Source organism: Mauremys reevesii, linkage group 6 (assembly GCF_016161935.1).
Source record: "Mauremys reevesii isolate NIE-2019 linkage group 6, ASM1616193v1, whole genome shotgun sequence".
Taxonomy (NCBI): Eukaryota; Metazoa; Chordata; order Testudines; family Geoemydidae; genus Mauremys; species Mauremys reevesii.
In genome coordinates, this window is record NC_052628.1 from 66587384 (window position 1) to 66603982 (window position 16599).

General features: G+C 44.0%; 1 protein-coding gene across 4 annotated transcripts; it reads right to left on the reverse strand.

Annotated features, from left to right (window-relative positions):
• Positions 1-895: 895 nt before the first annotated feature.
• Positions 896-14835, reverse strand: STARD4 (StAR related lipid transfer domain containing 4). 4 transcript variants are annotated; one of them, XM_039543589.1, is made up of 7 exons: positions 14602-14668; positions 11024-11156; positions 10511-10626; positions 6878-6927; positions 5272-5398; positions 3623-3737; positions 896-2819 (listed from the first exon to the last, which is right to left on the reverse strand). In XM_039543589.1, exons 3-7 carry the CDS (start codon positions 10613-10615, stop codon positions 2593-2595), a joined length of 624 nt encoding a protein of 207 aa, XP_039399523.1. In that variant the 5' UTR covers positions 10616-10626; positions 11024-11156; positions 14602-14668; the 3' UTR covers positions 896-2592. The 4 variants fall into 4 exon arrangements, with proteins under 4 accessions (XP_039399523.1, XP_039399525.1, XP_039399522.1 ...); XM_039543591.1 differs by having other exon boundaries at positions 5272-5450; positions 14602-14661; XM_039543588.1 differs by lacking the exon at positions 11024-11156 and having other exon boundaries at positions 14602-14835.
• Positions 14836-16599: the final 1764 nt, after the last annotated feature.

Genomic DNA, 16599 nt, shown 5'->3' on the forward strand with positions numbered 1-16599 from the left:
GCTAGGGTCTTCCACCCTGGCCTCTGCCCTTGGATCACTTCCCTCTAGGAATGGGAGGGTCCAGGGCCCCAAAGAGAAGAATGCCTGAGTTAATACTGACTCATGGTATTAATGAAGGCTAGGAATCCCTGCAGGTTTGGGAAGGGGAAGTCCCCCTCCAGCTCCACTTTCTCTTGGTCAAGCTAGACCCCTCAAATTATAGTTCCCCAGCCAAAAGAAGGACCTAACTCTGGGATCTAGAGGAAATGGAGAAGGGTATACACGTGGGGAATCACAGGCTGAACACATGCACACAAACCCCATGAGGATCTGACACTGTCTGCCTCCTCTGGCTGGGTAGGCACAGAAGATAACTTAAAATAAAAAATAAATAAAAAAACAACCTCCTCACATAATTGGAACTACATTAAACACCTCAAAGTGAGGATTTTTTAAAATCTGTTTTCACTATTATGCCTTCCCCCCCCCTCCAAATAACATTTCTTTGTTTAGACCAGGGGTGGCCAACCTGTGGCTCCAGAGCCACATGCAGCTCTTTAGAAATTAATGTGCAGCTCTTTGTATAGGCACCAACTCGGGGCTGGAGTTACAGGCACCAACTTTCCAATGTGCTGGAGGGTGGGGGGGTGCTCACTGCTCAACCCTGGCTCTGCCCTCACTCCACCCCTTCCCTGAGCCTGATATGCCCTCGCTCCTCCCCCTCCGAGCCTCCTGCACACCACAAAACAGCTGATCAGGAGGGGGAGGCGCTGACCAGCGGGGCTGCCAATGGGCAGGAGGCACTGGGAGTGGGGTAAATTCTGGCTCCTTCTCAGGCTCAGGTTGGCCACCCCTGGCTTAGACAAAGCTCAGTGTTCTGAATGTGTTGTAAATGCTGCCAACAAAAGTTGCTTCCATTAAAATTTTGTTTTTGATTAACTTTTTGTTGATCATAGACTTCTGAATTTTGGTTTCAATAAAATCTAAATATTAGGCCTACTTTAATCTGCACATCCCTTTAAGCTTCCTGTCTGTACAATAATTAAGCTGACTGTAGCTCTCAATCACTTATGGTATGCTACTTGCTATACTTCTGTCACTGAAAATTATAAAAATTATGAAAAAATTAATATGTATTCACTGCATCACACAATTAAAGCAAACCCTAATCAAACAAATGACATACCCATTAAGCATTTGTAGTGTTGCATGGGTAACTATGTAGTTTTCCGAAAGATGCATAGAAATTATTATTAAATGCTCAGGGCCAAACTTTTAAAGATATTTAGGGCACCTAAATATGCAGCTAGGTATCCAATGGAATTGTCAGATGAGCCTAAGGCATCTACCTCCTCTGTCTAAATACCATCAAAAATTTGGCCCTTAGTTTTCATATGGCTTTGAATGAGACTAGAGTTCGGGTTTCTGCTTGTTGCTTACCCAAGTTCTTGAGATTTACATTGTTTTTTTCTTTTTTTAAAAACAGATAAAATATTAATGTTTTCAGAGCATTTTAGTGTGGTTAGTTACACCCAATTTTCAATTTAGAGAATGTTTGGTCATTTAACATGGGAAAAGCTGTAAGCTGCTATACTGACTTTATCAGCTCCTTCCATATCCAGATGTAGTATTTAACCTCAAATTTTATGATATAATCCAAAAGAAAAATATAGGGAGCAGAGGAGGGAATTAAAAATGTTACTGAGTGATTTTTTTAAATTGAACTGTGGGGAAAAAAAATGGGTTAGGGTTTCCAGTAGTAACCAATAAAACCCAATCTACAGTAGATGCAGGTTTAGCTATTTAGATACATTTCTGCTTTTAAAAGCTAAGTTACACAAAGGGACAATGAATGGATGTCTTGGGGTTTTGTGCTTTGATTAAGGTGGGCCTGATCCATCACTAATGAAAACAATGGAAAGACTCCTGTTGACTTCAATAGGCTCTGAGCAGCTATATATGCATCCCTACTAAATATTTAGTATCTTGACATAACTACTGTATTTAAAAAGTCTTCCAATCATAGATAGGACTAATATTTAGGAAATGCCAATAACATAGGTATTTGCTAATGTCAATCTTTAGCTCTCAAATAAGAGCTCAATTTTTAAGTGACAATACCCAAATTAATATCCCTTTGGGGAATTCCACTCTGAGCCTTAATACAGACTTAAAATCTCATTTTGGATTAAACTAAAATGTATAAAAAATAAACATGCACATACAGACTATATCTTTCTCAATCTTTTAAAGGAGCTCCTTAAAAATAAAAAATAAACACTATAAAATTCCACAGTACAGCTGGTCTGAACTTGCAAAATAACGATTACCCCTCCATTCCCCTTGTTTCAGTGAGAGTTGAGATCACTTGATATTTACCAGGGTTGAATCCCAATTCTGAGCTATCTTCCTTGGAAGCAGATGATTTTGTATGTTCAGTCTGTACATTACACGTTTTCAGAGCTCAGCAAGGACACAAATCCACATGTTAAGCCAGGGATGTATGCATAGCCCCTAGGCAGCACCTGCTAACCTAATCAAAGGTTTGATACAATACAGGAAGGAGGAACAGATGATTGCAAGACATGTATGGAAAGTTAGGTCAATAGTTGATTATGTTTTCAGTGCCTTTCTGAGGTCAGAGTAAAAGTTTGCCAGGGTACGAGCCATCGCAGTATCTACTGCAGACTGAGGAAGCATCCCTCGCAGTTCAGTCTGGATGAAGCCCGTCAAAAGACTTTGGTCAGGACGATCCTTAAGCGGGACACAGAACCAGCCACAGGGGTGATTAAATCCACGGACAAAATTAGGTCTCACCTCTCCATAGTCTAGACTTATCCCTAATTTAAAAAAAAAAAAAAAAAAGTACACAAGTCAAGATTGGATCATGAAGCCATGTTTCTTGTCAAATGAACATAGTTTCAGGGCCTAGTTCTGTTTTGGATCCATGGGCACATCTCTCACTGAAATCCTATGGCAGAAAATACAGCCCTTTGAATAAATGTGCTCCACTATATAGTTAGCCAACTGACCCAAAAGAAAGCTTTTGTTTGCAGGGGATGGGGTCGGGTGGGGTGGGGGGGGGGAAGCGGAGGCGAGGAGAGATGTGAAATAAATAAAGGGTCTGAAAGAGCAAATGCAAGGTAAGAGTCTCTACTTATGGATATTACAAGTAGTGACAGGCACACCTCAGAGACGCTTGGATCAGTCGCCAAGATTTGGATTGTAGTTTTAATGTATAGAGGTTGTCCATTCTTCATTCAAAACCATCTCTCACTGAACAAGCAATAACTTTACACCAGAGTTGACTCTCGTTTATAAGCAAGTTCTATTTCCACTCCACCTGATTCACTGTGTAGCTTTGGGCATATCACAGTTTCTCTGTCAATTTTTCCCATGCATAACATGGTGATACTTGCTTAATGTGCAGGAATGTTGTATGGCTTGGCTAATGTTTGTATGTGGCTTTGAATATGTAAAGTGCTATACAGGAGCACTCTAGTACATTTGCAACACTTTCAGTAGACTATCTTGTAAAGCCTTTAAAAGTTCCAGTTTTAAAGGGGTTCAGAACAGCATGTACACTTAACTATATGGTAATCTGTTGCAAAATAAGCAAAAGTAGTGGTCAATGATATCTTACCACATGTTAGAAGCCCCTCTTCATACTGAGTTGTGTAAGAGAAGTCAACAAACTCTCTTGGGGAAATGATGTTCCACAGCTGGCCAGCAGTGGTGTAGCACATTACACAGCAATTCTTCAGGAGGATAGCAAAACAATGAACCATGAATCACCAAAGAGAAGTCTTAATGTTTATATGAAGTTTGCATTTTCCAACAAAATGCAAGCTTTTACTTACATCCAGGGGCGGCTCTAGGAATTTGGCCGCCCCAAGCAGTCATGCCTGCGGGAGGTGCACCGGAGCCGCAGGACCAGCGGACCTCCCGCATGCATGACTGCGGAGAGTCCGCTGGTCCCGCGGTTCCAGTGGACCTCCCGCAGCTGCGGAGGGTTCGCGGCTCCGGTGGAGCATCCGCAGTCATGCTTGTGGGAGGTCCACCCGAACCGCGGGACCAGCGATCTGTCCGCAGTCATGCCTGCGGGAGGTCGACTGGAGCCGCGGCTCCGGTGGACCTCCCGCAGGCATGACTGCGGAAGGTCCGCCGGAGCCGGCTGCCGCCCTGCCGGCAAAATGCCGCCCCAAGCGCGCGCTTGGCACGCTTGGGTCTGGAGCTGGCCCTGCTTACATCCCACCTTCCCTACTAAGCTACCCATTTTACAGATGGCTACAGTAAGCAGATTAAAGAGTCATCTTCAAAAGTGTCCAACATTAGGCCTTAAGTGCCTAAAACTTGGAGGTGTTGAGCAACTGCAAGTAAAGACAACAGAAGCTGAGTGTCCTTGGCTTAAGGTAAGCTCTAGATGTCTAAAACTGGACACCCAAAAATTTTGTGACTAAAACCCAGGAGTCTTTTTCACTAATTACTAGGCTGCTCTGCAAAGTGCTTTTGATTCACCAAGCTAGTAATAAAATAGAATGCAGTAATCTTCAACAACACATTTCTAAAAAGGATACTAATCTTCTATGTATAACACAATAAGTAAAATAGTTCACTGTAAGGATCTAACTTAAAGCCAGGAATTTTGGATGTAAAAAGTGACCGATGTATAAACCAAAGGCTTTGAAGTGCTGTACTGAATGTTCCCAATAACCAGGACAAGACTAACAGTCAGCACATAATGAACTTCAAACCTATCTTTTTTGGTAAGTCCTGACCCGCTGCAGTCACTATTCAGGTTCCAAGCACAAAATCCTGATGGCATACTGGAGCCAGCCCACAGGGAACAGGTGAGTTGGGTAGTTTTGCAATGTTTTTAAAAAAAAACAACAAAAAAAACAAAACCCTACATCCCACAGGATAAAAGATATAAAGCTCTAAAGATTGCATTCAAAGTAAAAGAAAGACATTTTAATTCCCTCAGAACATGGATTTTTACTGGAAGATGCCAGAGCATAACCTACTAAATCTTACCCTTTGATCCTTAATTTTGACATGGTGGAATTCTGTACCGATTCAACAAGCTTCTGAAATGTATACTATATGCTCCTGTATATATGTGAGATTACACCATAAGATAAAATGTATAGACATGTGCATGGATTAATTTCTCAGGCTATATCACAAAATATCACCCTAAGATGATGCAATTGCTATGATGCACTATAGACTACATATTTACATTCACATAAATACATGTTCTATTTATAAGTCCAAAAGACAAATTTTTACCTCCTCAAACTTTTCAACAATGTCCATTGTAGTCATTAAGCTGTCCCAATCTAGTCTATAAGGTCCAGGACGAATGTGATCTACTACTCTGTTGGTAATGTCTTCCACAACTCCTTGAGCTTTGTAGCTGTTTAAAATATGAAATCCTTTGAGCTTTCCACTTACTGTACACACGTTATCTAAAGATAAAACAATTCTATCAGACAAGTTCAGGTATGGGAAAAGATGTATTCAACACCCAGTCCTTTCCCTTGCATTAACTGGTATTTTAAGAGAGATTCATAAGCTACATTCTGTATTTCTCAAATTGAAAACCCTCTTCTCAGTCCACGTGATATGACTCCTTAGCTTTTTAAAGTTTATTTTAAGGTCAATAAGATGATGTACTTCCATTCATGCTGTCCCTTTTTGACACCTACAGTGAGCGACCATTTTCTGCAATACATCGCTACTGTATTTCTCTCTGCATGGGTAAATGGAGAGGCAGAGTAAAACTGACATCCTCCATCTCTGAAACAGCTTGTCAATTGGCTGTTCCTCTTCCATGAGGAGCAGGAGAGTCAGCTAGAGAAAAGAGGGAGGGACAAGGGGGGGGGGCAGGAGGGCGGTGGTGAAGGGGAAGGCAAAGAAGAAACACAGAAAGGGAGAACAAAACGGGTGAGGTGTCGTCAAATCTCCATAAAGCACAAATAAATGGTAATTCCAATACTAGTAAGTCAGTTTTTTCCACTGAGACTGAGCAACCAAAACATGCCTTGGTAGCCAATTAGAATATCAAATAGATATCTTAGTTTAAACCACAACACATTCAAAAGTCATCTGAAACTGTTTAACTGTTTTAGTAGGCTCTTGGAAGCTTTCACCAAGTTATCAGATCCCATACCTGCCAAGAAACCCACACACACACACACCTCTTCCCAACCACAAGATGGCGTCTTAGGGTACGTCTTCACTACCCGCCGGATCGGTGGGTAGCAATCGATTTCTCGGAGTTCGATATATCGCGTCTCATCTAGACGCGATATATCGACCCCCGAACGTGCTCCTGTCGACTCCGGAACTCCACCGGAGCGAGTAGCGGTAGCGGAGTCGACGGGGGAGCTGCGGACGTTGATCCCGCGCCGTGAGAACGGGTAAGTAATTCGAGCTAAGGTACTTCGACTTCAGCTACGCTATTCACGTAGCTGAAGTTGCGTACCTTAGATCGACCCCCCCTCCCCCCAAAGTGTAGACCAGGCCTTAGCCCACGGTAAATGAGATTACCGGCATTATGAAAGGTGAGCTGTCAAATGCAAGTTGCCAGCAAGTTTGGACTTGCAGATGACTTTTCTAAGAACTCTAAGGATGAAATCTTGCCTCATTTGATGTCAATGGGAGTTTTACCATTGATATCAAAGGACCAAGAATTTCACTGAGTCTTCATTGACAGTTACATGTCTTGTTATAGACAATATACAAGATGCAGGCATTAAAATGTTAAACTCTAAGATAAGTATTATAACTCTATACTGACAAGGTGATGGACTGGATGCTCGAATGGGTTTTTCATCCCCCATTTCCAACTTCTGTTAACAAACTTACTTATCTAGTATGAAGGTAAACTTACAGGTATCCACTGAATTCTTCTGATGGCTTCCGCCACACAGTTGCATCTTTCTGGAAAAGTGGAATAATACCATATTTATTATTTATGTACACTTCTAAAGTGTGCGTCAATTGTACATCTGGGTAATTCTACAGGTTTTTAGGCATGGTAAAAATATTTTTTGATACTCATGTTTTCAACAACATGCAAATGCACTCTTTCAAATGAGCTGTTTCTCAGTATCAAGTGTTGGAATTCTGTCAGAAACAGAGTTATCCTAAAGTTAAGGCCCTGATCAAGCAAAGCACTGAAGCATATTCTTAACTTTTAAGCCTGTGAGTCAATGTGACTAACATGCTTCAGTGCTTTGCTTGATCAGGGACTAAAATAGGTTCAGAACCAGTCTGTATCCCCCTACATTATTATTAAAACACAATCAGGTTTAGCCATGAAATTATTGCATTGAATACTTTGTGTGAAACTTGTTAGCAATGATGCCAGGAAAAAGTAACAAAATGTACTACCATGTAGCAGAAAAATTGGCTGCTTTCAATTTTTTAAACATATGCTAAGTTATATTTATACCATTGCATTCACTTTTAAAAAAAATAGTTTTGCTAAAATTAGACAGTCACTAAGACCTTACTTTTTGCCATAAACAATCTTTTTCAGCCTAGGGCCCTGGCACCTGGTTAGTAGGCCCTTACAGGGCATTGGCTTTTTTTCTTTTATTAAAACAAAAGTAGGAGGCATGATTTTTATTTAACACATTTAAGGAATGACAACATTTAATACAGGCTCTTCACATTTTTAAAGAGGCCAGGTTTATTACTCACCACCTTGACAACATTTAGCAAGAAACGATATGTAAGACATGTCAATGCAGCAATATCACACCATTTGTTTACAGTTACATAAATGCAAAATTTGTTGCCTGACCCAGGAAAAAGACTGGAGTGTATCTCAGCAAAAGGAACTTAAGCTGAGTCCCCACTGCATTACTAACTCGAGCTTCAGTAGCACTCAAGCTCCAACCCTCTCCCCCACAATGGCCAACTTGCTTGAGTTTAAAGCCTCACATGACTTAAGTTACAGATTTGTATGTGTGGAAGGGAGTTGGGTTGAGGTAACAGTTCATAGCATAGTTAGCTCGAGGTATCACTGAAGACATACTCTTAAAGCTATAGGACATTAGTGTCTAAGGGCAGGTCTACACCACTCAAAGATACAAGTTGGCTGAACTTAAAATCAGTTAAGTCTAACAGGTTGAAAAACGTTTTTCCTGATCTGCGTGGACTAGGTAAAAGCATGTTACGCATGTCTGTGTTCTAGGTCTCAGTCTTCAGAGGCATGCAACTCAGCTGCTGGGCAGAACTGGGGTTGGAACTAACTACAACATAAAGCCTCAGAGGTGGATGGACACACTGTAAAGAACATATTTCAATCAGTATTGGGTACATTGAGACATACATTTCTTTAGATTTTTTTAAAAAAGTGAGTCACTTATTCTGTAACAGTGGGTTTTCCCTGAATAATCACCACTCCTATATTATACTGCATCTTCTGCTTCCAAGGAAACTCAAAATGACCTACATATTTTGGAAAGACTTTAGTGATCTCCATTCTGTGCTAATCTCCTTCTAAAATCATAGACACGTAGGGCTGGAAGGGACCCTGAGAAGTCATCAAGTCCACTCTCACATGCTGTTGCAGGACCAAGTAAACCTAGACTATCCATGGCCAGTGTCCATCCAACCTGTTCTTAAAACCTTCAATGATGGGGCTTCCATAGCCTCCATTGGAACCCTATTCCAGAGCGCAAGTACCCTTATAGTTAGAAAGTTTTTCCCAATATGTAACCTAAATCTCCCTTGCTGCAGATTAAGCCCATTACTACTTGTCCTACCTTCAGAGGACATGGAGAACTATTGAACACAGTCCTCTTTATAACAGCCCTTAACATATTTGAAGTCTTATCAGGTCTCCCTTCTTCCCCCAGTCTTTTTATCATTTCCTCATAGGAGAGGCTTTCTAAACATTTCATCGCTTTTGTTGCTCTTCTCTGGACTCTCTCCAATTTGTCCCCATCTTTCCTAAAGTGAGGCACCCAGAACTGGACACAGTACTCCTGCTAAGGACTCACCAGTACCAAGTACAGCAATACAATTACCTCCCATGTCTTACATATGATATGCCTGTTAATACACCCCAGAATATTAGCTTTTTTGCAACTGCATCACAGTTAACTCGCATTTGTGATCCACTACAGTCCCCAGAGCTATCAGCAGTACTACTACCTACCAAGTTGTGCATTTGACTGGTTTTTTCTTTCTTTCTTCCTTCCTTTATTGAATTTCATCTCATTAAATTCAGACAAATTCTCCAATTTGTCAGGGTTGTTTTGAATTCTAATCCTGACCTCCAAAATGCTTGCAAACACTCCTGCCTTGGAGTCATCTTCAACTTTAATAAGCATACTCTCCACTCCATTATCCAAGCCATTAATGAAAATACTGAATAGTATCAGACCCAGGACTGACCACTGCGGGACCCCACTAGAGTCTGACACAGTAAAAACACATTCTCTAAAAGACACAGTAAGAATGGAAAAGTATAAAACTATGTTTAAGTGTCTTGGAGCTATTCTGTGGGACTTGTTTTCAGACTGGGGAAATCACAGGTGTATAAACGCTCAGGATGAAACCTCCCAGAGAGAGCAAAAATGCCACACAGTAACCACACCCAGAGTTATTCAGTGTCACGTTGGTTTCTTGGGCAGTTGAACTCCGAGGTTCTTTTGGGTAGTGGAATAACTTCACAAAAGGAAAGTAGATGCCCAGACCCACCTGTCCAGGCCTTGGTGAACAGCCTTGGACTAAATGTTTCCCCATGTGTAAAATTTAGAGATTACAGTGGTCAGAGGAAACTGAAGCTATGAGACTTGTGAGGCCCAGGAAAGAGACAGAGGTGCAAGACATCTGCTTCTGGGGACAGCACAGAGGTCCCTTCTCTGAGGTTTCTGCAAAAAGGGAGTTGTCTGTGTGATGTTTGTTAGTACTCCTGTTTTAAGAAATACGATTTATTTACATTTTGTAAATTAGCAGATTACACTATGAAAATGTGATTCTGCGTCACTACTATCTTCTTGAAAACAAACTGACCACAAAGGCCCAAAAATCTGCTACTGCACAGCAGGCAGCAAAAATACTAACTTACTACACCAGTTCCTACCAATTTGATAAACTTGCACTAACAAATCAGAACACATTCCTAATCTTAAAAGAAAGAAGTAGAAGTGTTTGAAACAGATCGTTCCAAGGAAAGTCCATAACTTTATAAAGGAAAACTTGGAGAACTGTTTCTAGTGTAAGATACGTTCCCAATTATGGATACAAGTAAAGACATAGAACATTTCTGCTCAAGCCCTGGACCCCAAAAGGTCAGTATTAGGACTCAAAGCAGACAAGCAAAAGTGGAGCTGACCTGGGTCCTCTGCTGTACAGAGAATCCCATTTGAAAGCACTGTGTAACAAACTTCTCAAACTACCATTATTTAGGTGTGTGTGAGAAGAAGGAAAGAAATGCCTTACTACTCATCCAATAAAGAAAACAGTAGTACAATTACATACAAGAAGTTCTAACTGGATCATTTACCGTTTTCTTAGCAATTCGCCATTCACCATCTTCAATGCTGTGGTACTGGATTAGAGTATTTTTCAGCTTTGTTGCCAGAGAAGCTGCATCTGGAAGGATTTCCATTCTTTTCTCTCCTGTATAGAAATTTACAATTTAAGTTCAAGATCAGCCATTAAGAGGGCTTAGTTTCTCTCTGAGCTAATCACTGTCTGACATCTGGAACCAGCAGTTTAAGGGCAGGAACACTCAAGAAAACTAAACTGAATTAAAGGATTAAGCTAAAGTGAACTAAGGCCACCTCTGCCTGAGCGTCCACATAGGTGTACACTGCATTTTAAATTATCAGGGGGTAGCCGTGTTAGTCTTTATCCACAAAAACAACAAGGAGTCCGGTGGCACCTTAAAGACTAACGGATTTATTTGGGCATAAGCTTTCCTGGGTTAAAACAAGAAAAACACTTCTTCAGATGCATCGAGTGAAAATTACAGATGCAGGGATTATATAATGACACATGAAGAGAAGGGAGTTACCTCACAAGTGGAGAACCAGTGTTGACAGGGCCAATTCAATCAGGGTGGATGCAGTCCACTCCCAATAGTAAATGAGGTGTCAATTCCAGGAGAGGAAAAGCTGCTTTTGTAATGAGCCAGCCACTTCCAGTCCCTATTCAAACCCAAATTAATGGTGTTAAATTTGCAAATGGAAAAAATGAAAAGGACATTTGCAAAAGAGTGGAGATTTCAACCTGGATCTCCTACATCCTGGGTGAGTGCTCTAACTATTGGGTATAAAGGGAACACTATATTGCCAGTGTTTTATTGTGATTAGGTGTTCTCCAAGAATGCCTACCAAATTGGGTCCCACAGGAAAGACAAACAGGGGAACATGTAGTTCAAGGATCTCACTGAGGCTGAAGAATAAGCTAGATGCTGAGGCAGCTTTGTGCCTACCCACCAGCAGAAATTTAAGCATAAGAGGGCCTCTAGGGTTAGATGGCAGCTGAGCAAGAGTTCTGAGGATGGACATTTTGGACCTAGCAAAGAATCCTGTGGCACCTTATAGACTAACAGACATTTTGCAGCATGAGCTTTCGTGGGTGAATACCCACTTCGTCGGATGCAAGTCTGTGGATACCCTCTTGCATCCGACGAAGTGGGTATTCACCCACGAAAGCTCAATGTTGCAAAACGTCTGTTAGTCTACAAGGTGCCACAGGATTCTTTGCTGCTTTTACAGATCCAGACTAACACGACTACCCCTCTGATATTTGACATTTTGGACCTAGTATCAGAGGGGTAGCCGTGTTTGCTGCTTTTACAGATCCAGACTAACACGACTACCCCTCTGATATTTGACATTTTGGACCTAGTATCAGAGGGGTAGCCGTGTTAGTCTGGATCTGTAAAAGCAGCAAAGAGTCCTGTGACACCTTATAGACTAACAGACATATTGGAGCATGAGCTTTCGTGGGTGACGAAGTGGGTATTCACCCACAAAAGCACATGCTCCAATATGTCTGCTAGTCTATAAGGTGCCACAGGACTCTTTAGGTGCTTAGGTCCAAAATCAGCAAAGTGATAAGACACCTTAATCCCTCTATGGATGTAGCCCATAGCTAATAAAATTAGTTAATTCTTGCATTTGAAACTAAACATTTGACAATTAATCTTTATTTTAAAAAGGGATCCCATTCCTAAGTAAAATACAACTACAATCTACAAAACTACAGCCATTCAGAGAAGATCTGCTCTATTCTTCTTACATAAAGGATTGCTGTAAAAAACGGAAGAAAACAAAAAAAACTTACTTGAGGACTTAAGGTTTTTTTTTTTTAAATCAGTAGCATTTTAGATTAATTTTAAAAACTTTAAGTGAGGGTAGCCATTTACTTGCTTAAACATGGAGTCCTAGTGCTTTGTGCAATCCCATTGAAATCAACGGGAAACCCAATGGTAGGACCCAACCCTGCCATTGCAAATGAACTATCAGCTTGGGCTATGAAACCAAAGAGCAGAGGTGAAAATAAGGTGGTCCGGTCCGGTCCGGCTCCGGTGGCTGGGCTGGGGCCAGATTTAAAGGGCTCAGAGCTCCCCCGGCTGCGGGCAACCCAGAGCCCTTTAAATCCGCCCCCGTGGCTCCGGTGGCCGGGCTGGGGCCGGATTTAAAGGGCCCGGAGCTCTGCGGCGGCTGGAGTCCTGGGCCCTTTAATTTGTCCCGGGGGCTCCCAGCCACCTCTTCAGCTGGGAGCCCCGGGTTGATTTAAAGGCCCCGGGGCTCCCAGGCACAGCCATGCCCCAGGGCCTTTAACTCTTGAGAGGCACCACCTCTTCCGTTTGAGGCCACGCCCCCTCAGGACTCTGACAGTACCGGTAAGACCTGTAAGTTACTTTCACCCTTGCCAGAGAGATAAGTTTACTTTCTCTTTGCTATCTGGTTAGTTTCTCTTTCTACCTTTCATGCACTAGCACAATGCTTTGTTTGGGTTCAATATCTTGCAGTGGAATATTTTTCTAATTGATTTGTTTTTTAGTATAATTAATGGAAAAATTGATTCATATTAGGTTGTTTTTAAAATACAACTCCTAGGTTTAAACTGATTTGTCTTGAGTAGGGTGTGCATGGAAGATGAAAATAACAAGGGAGCAAGGAATTTTCCCTCCCTTCCTCAAATTCTTGAGCAGGGAGTCAGTTGTAAACAAGATAGAAACCAGAGGTACTGCTCCCAAATTAGTGCCAGTGGTGGCACTAATTTCTTCAGGAGACCAAAACACTCCAACTAACCTTACAAATGGTGGCAGACCTGCCCATTCAGTAAGCTTGCCCTAGAGGAATTTTAGCTGAGTAACCAAGCCAGAAATCTCACAGGGCTCCTACTGCTCCACACTTCACAATCTTAATACAACACTCCCCCCTAAACTAACTGTCTAATTTACTTAGCTCTCAGTGCATCCAGAGCAGTGGCCTACAGTCAAGAGAACTTTTATCACTGCAATGTTGTAAGTTTTTTTTTAAACTAAGACTTAACTAAAATTAACCTGACAGAAAGGAAATAAATACTGCAACATACCTGCATCCTCCACCCTCACCCTTCAAAACAAACAAACAAACAAACAAAAACCTCATAGTACTCTCCCATTTCTAAAAGACCACAAAAATAAATGGGTTTTGCAACACACCTTACAGAACAATAGATGCAGACTACTTAAATCAAAGAAAGGGAGTTTAGTTCCAAGGCTGGCATATTAAGACATAGACATCTTTTTATTACTTATAAGCAATTACTATTGACAAATACCATGTCACTACCATGTGTATGTTTCTCTCATGAACAGAAGTTGATCCAATAAAAGATAACACACCCACCGTGGTTCGCTAATATGCAGTGAATGACATCCAGGGAACATACAAAAGTTCAATGTTCGAATATCCCAAAGAAGAGATGAAATACAGCTCACTGTACATACCACAGCATCATTAAGAGGAAGTCGGAAACATTTCCAGTTAATGAACTCAAGTTTAAGCATCACTACGGGGGTGGGGGGAAACAGCACTGAAGTAAGCTGGTACAACGCTCAGCGAGGGCCGGGCGCGCCCTGTCGCGGCTGTTCACGCGGGAGATGTAAGCGCTACACGCTATGCCCGCCCCCGGGCCGGAGCCTGGACCCGACGCGGGCAGCGGCTGCTCTCAGCCCCCGGGGAGCGCACGCAGCACTGGGGCAGAGGTCTCCGTACCTCAGCAGCGGAGGGTCGACCTGCGCGAATTGATGCGGGGCAGGGCGGGTTATCCGGGTCCCTTTGCCCAAGGGGCCGGGCTCCAGCGGCTGCCCGTCGCGAGGCGCTGAGCCCGGATCCCCGTCCGGCGCCTTAGCCCCGCCGTCCTCCCCTAGAGCTCTGCCGCTTCGGCTCCCCCGGCCGCTCCGGGGCGGGCACGGACCGTGCGGCTGGCTCCCGTCCTGCCCCGCCACGCAGCATCCCCGGCCCAGGCCCGGGCTCCCGACGGCGGCTCCGGAGTTTGCCCTGGAGCCGGTGCCCCCCGGCCGCGGAGCCTCGCCCCCGTTCCCACTCGGGGGCCCCCCGCAGGCTGCGGGAGGGGCCGCCCCTCACTCACCTGGGCCCGAGGCAAGGGGCTGCCGCGCTCCCCGCCTGGCACCGCTCCCGCCGCCGCGATGGGCCAGGTGCGGCTGAGCCTCCTCAGCCGGCAGAGCAGCCGACGCCGGCAGCCAATGAGCGCGCAGCCCGGCTTCCCCGCGCAGCCAATCACAGGGCGGGCCGGCCCGTCTCATTTCGCCGGCCTGAGCTGACAAAGCCGCGGAATTAGGACCTGCACTTTCACCCTTTCGGCGATGGGGGATGGGCGGAGTCTCGGATGCACGCAACCTACCTTCGACTGACATAAGAGAGACCTCATTGGCTGAGATGGTGGCAGGTGGGGATTTCTGATTGGCTGCTGCTAGGCACAGTGCAGTGATTGGCCAGAGAGAGTGGACTGATGGGGTTGGGTAGGGCTGAAGCTTTGAATGGGTGGCTGGGCATGCAGGGTGGTTTCTGTACCCAGCATCTTGACAGTGATAATGGCCAGGGGCGGCTCTAGCAATTTCGCCGCCCCAAGCATGGGGGCACGCCGCGGGGGGCGCTCTGGCAGTTGCCAGTCCCGCGGCTCCGGTGGACCTCTTGCAGACGTGCCTGCAGAGGGTCCACTGGTCCCGCGGCTCCGGTGGAGGATCCGCAGGCACGCCTGCGGGAGGGCCACCAGAGCCGCGGGACCAGCAGACCCTCTGCCTGCGGGAGGTCCAGCGGAGCCGCCTGCTGCCCTCCCGGCGACCAGCAGAGCGCCCCCCGCAGCATGCTGCCCCAAGCACGCTCTTGGCGTGCAGGGGCCTGGAGCCGGCCCTGATAGTGGCGCACAGTGCTGCCCCCAGTCTGGAGGGCTTGTGGCTGAATGGGGGGCAGGACAAGGCGTGGCTGAGGGGGCTTTGGCTGCTCAGTGGGTTTGACCCCCTATTCTAGGGCAGCCCCCATCCCAGTCTGGGCCTGTTTGTTTATTTGTATGCGCCTAGGGTTTCTCGGAGGCTTAATTGAGGCCTTAGCCAGCCACGTCCAGGCACAGAACAACATGGGACCTGGTTGTCTCACAGCTTTTCAGTTTCTGTGGTAGACACACCAGGCAAAGGCTATGCCTTGATCCTATTAGGGACACCTTGAGGCAAGAGAGGCTAGCGGACAACAATTTTTTTCTTTTCTTTGGGTTCCTCTTGAAACTGTGTCCCCCACCCTGCTGCTAGGGGACTTAATATTTATCAACATGCTACATACAGAAGTCAACTTCTTTCACCTCAAGCAATCAAATGCACCAAATAGAGCCTGATCACAGATACATTGTCCCTTTCGCAAACTTGCAGATCAGACTGAGCTGGCCCAGGGCTTTGATAGAAATATGGCCTGTGCAGGATTACTTTAAGGACCTTGCTATCTCAAGAAAATTAACAAAGTTATTCCATAACTTTAGAGAAAAATCTGCATAAATGGGATCTGACTACGTCTGTATCAGCCAGGCAACCTACCAACATCTGTCAGTTTCCTCGTGACAGGCACCCATAACTTTAAGCAAATTGATCAATAGGCAATGCCAGTGTATTTTGACAAAAAAAGTGTTACATGTTTTTTTTTTAAATGAGTACCCATAGTATTCTGTTATTTTAATTTAACTTGCTCTGTTAAAACTTCTGAGGTAATTTACCCACACCAAACTTGAAGTGTTAATATTCCTTGGTTTAAATCTGATATGGTGTGGTATAATAGAGAATTATCAATTCTCCTGATAAAAGAATATGTCTTCTGCTTACTATTCAGTTTTAGGGTTAAGGAATCATTTTGGATTCCCTTCTGCTCTTGGAGGCTCAGCTATGGCCTAGCCTGCTATTTTAGATGCACTGGGTAAAGAACATATGACTTGTTTTCTTTCTGATGCAGAACTGGCTAGTATCTCTGCCTTTGTCAGCTCATGATTAGACTAATGGAATTCTCTGTACCTGGCCTTAAAGCACTCAGAAACTTAAGTTAGTGCAGAGTGCAGCCCCCTGCTTATTAAATGGTGATTCACAAAGCA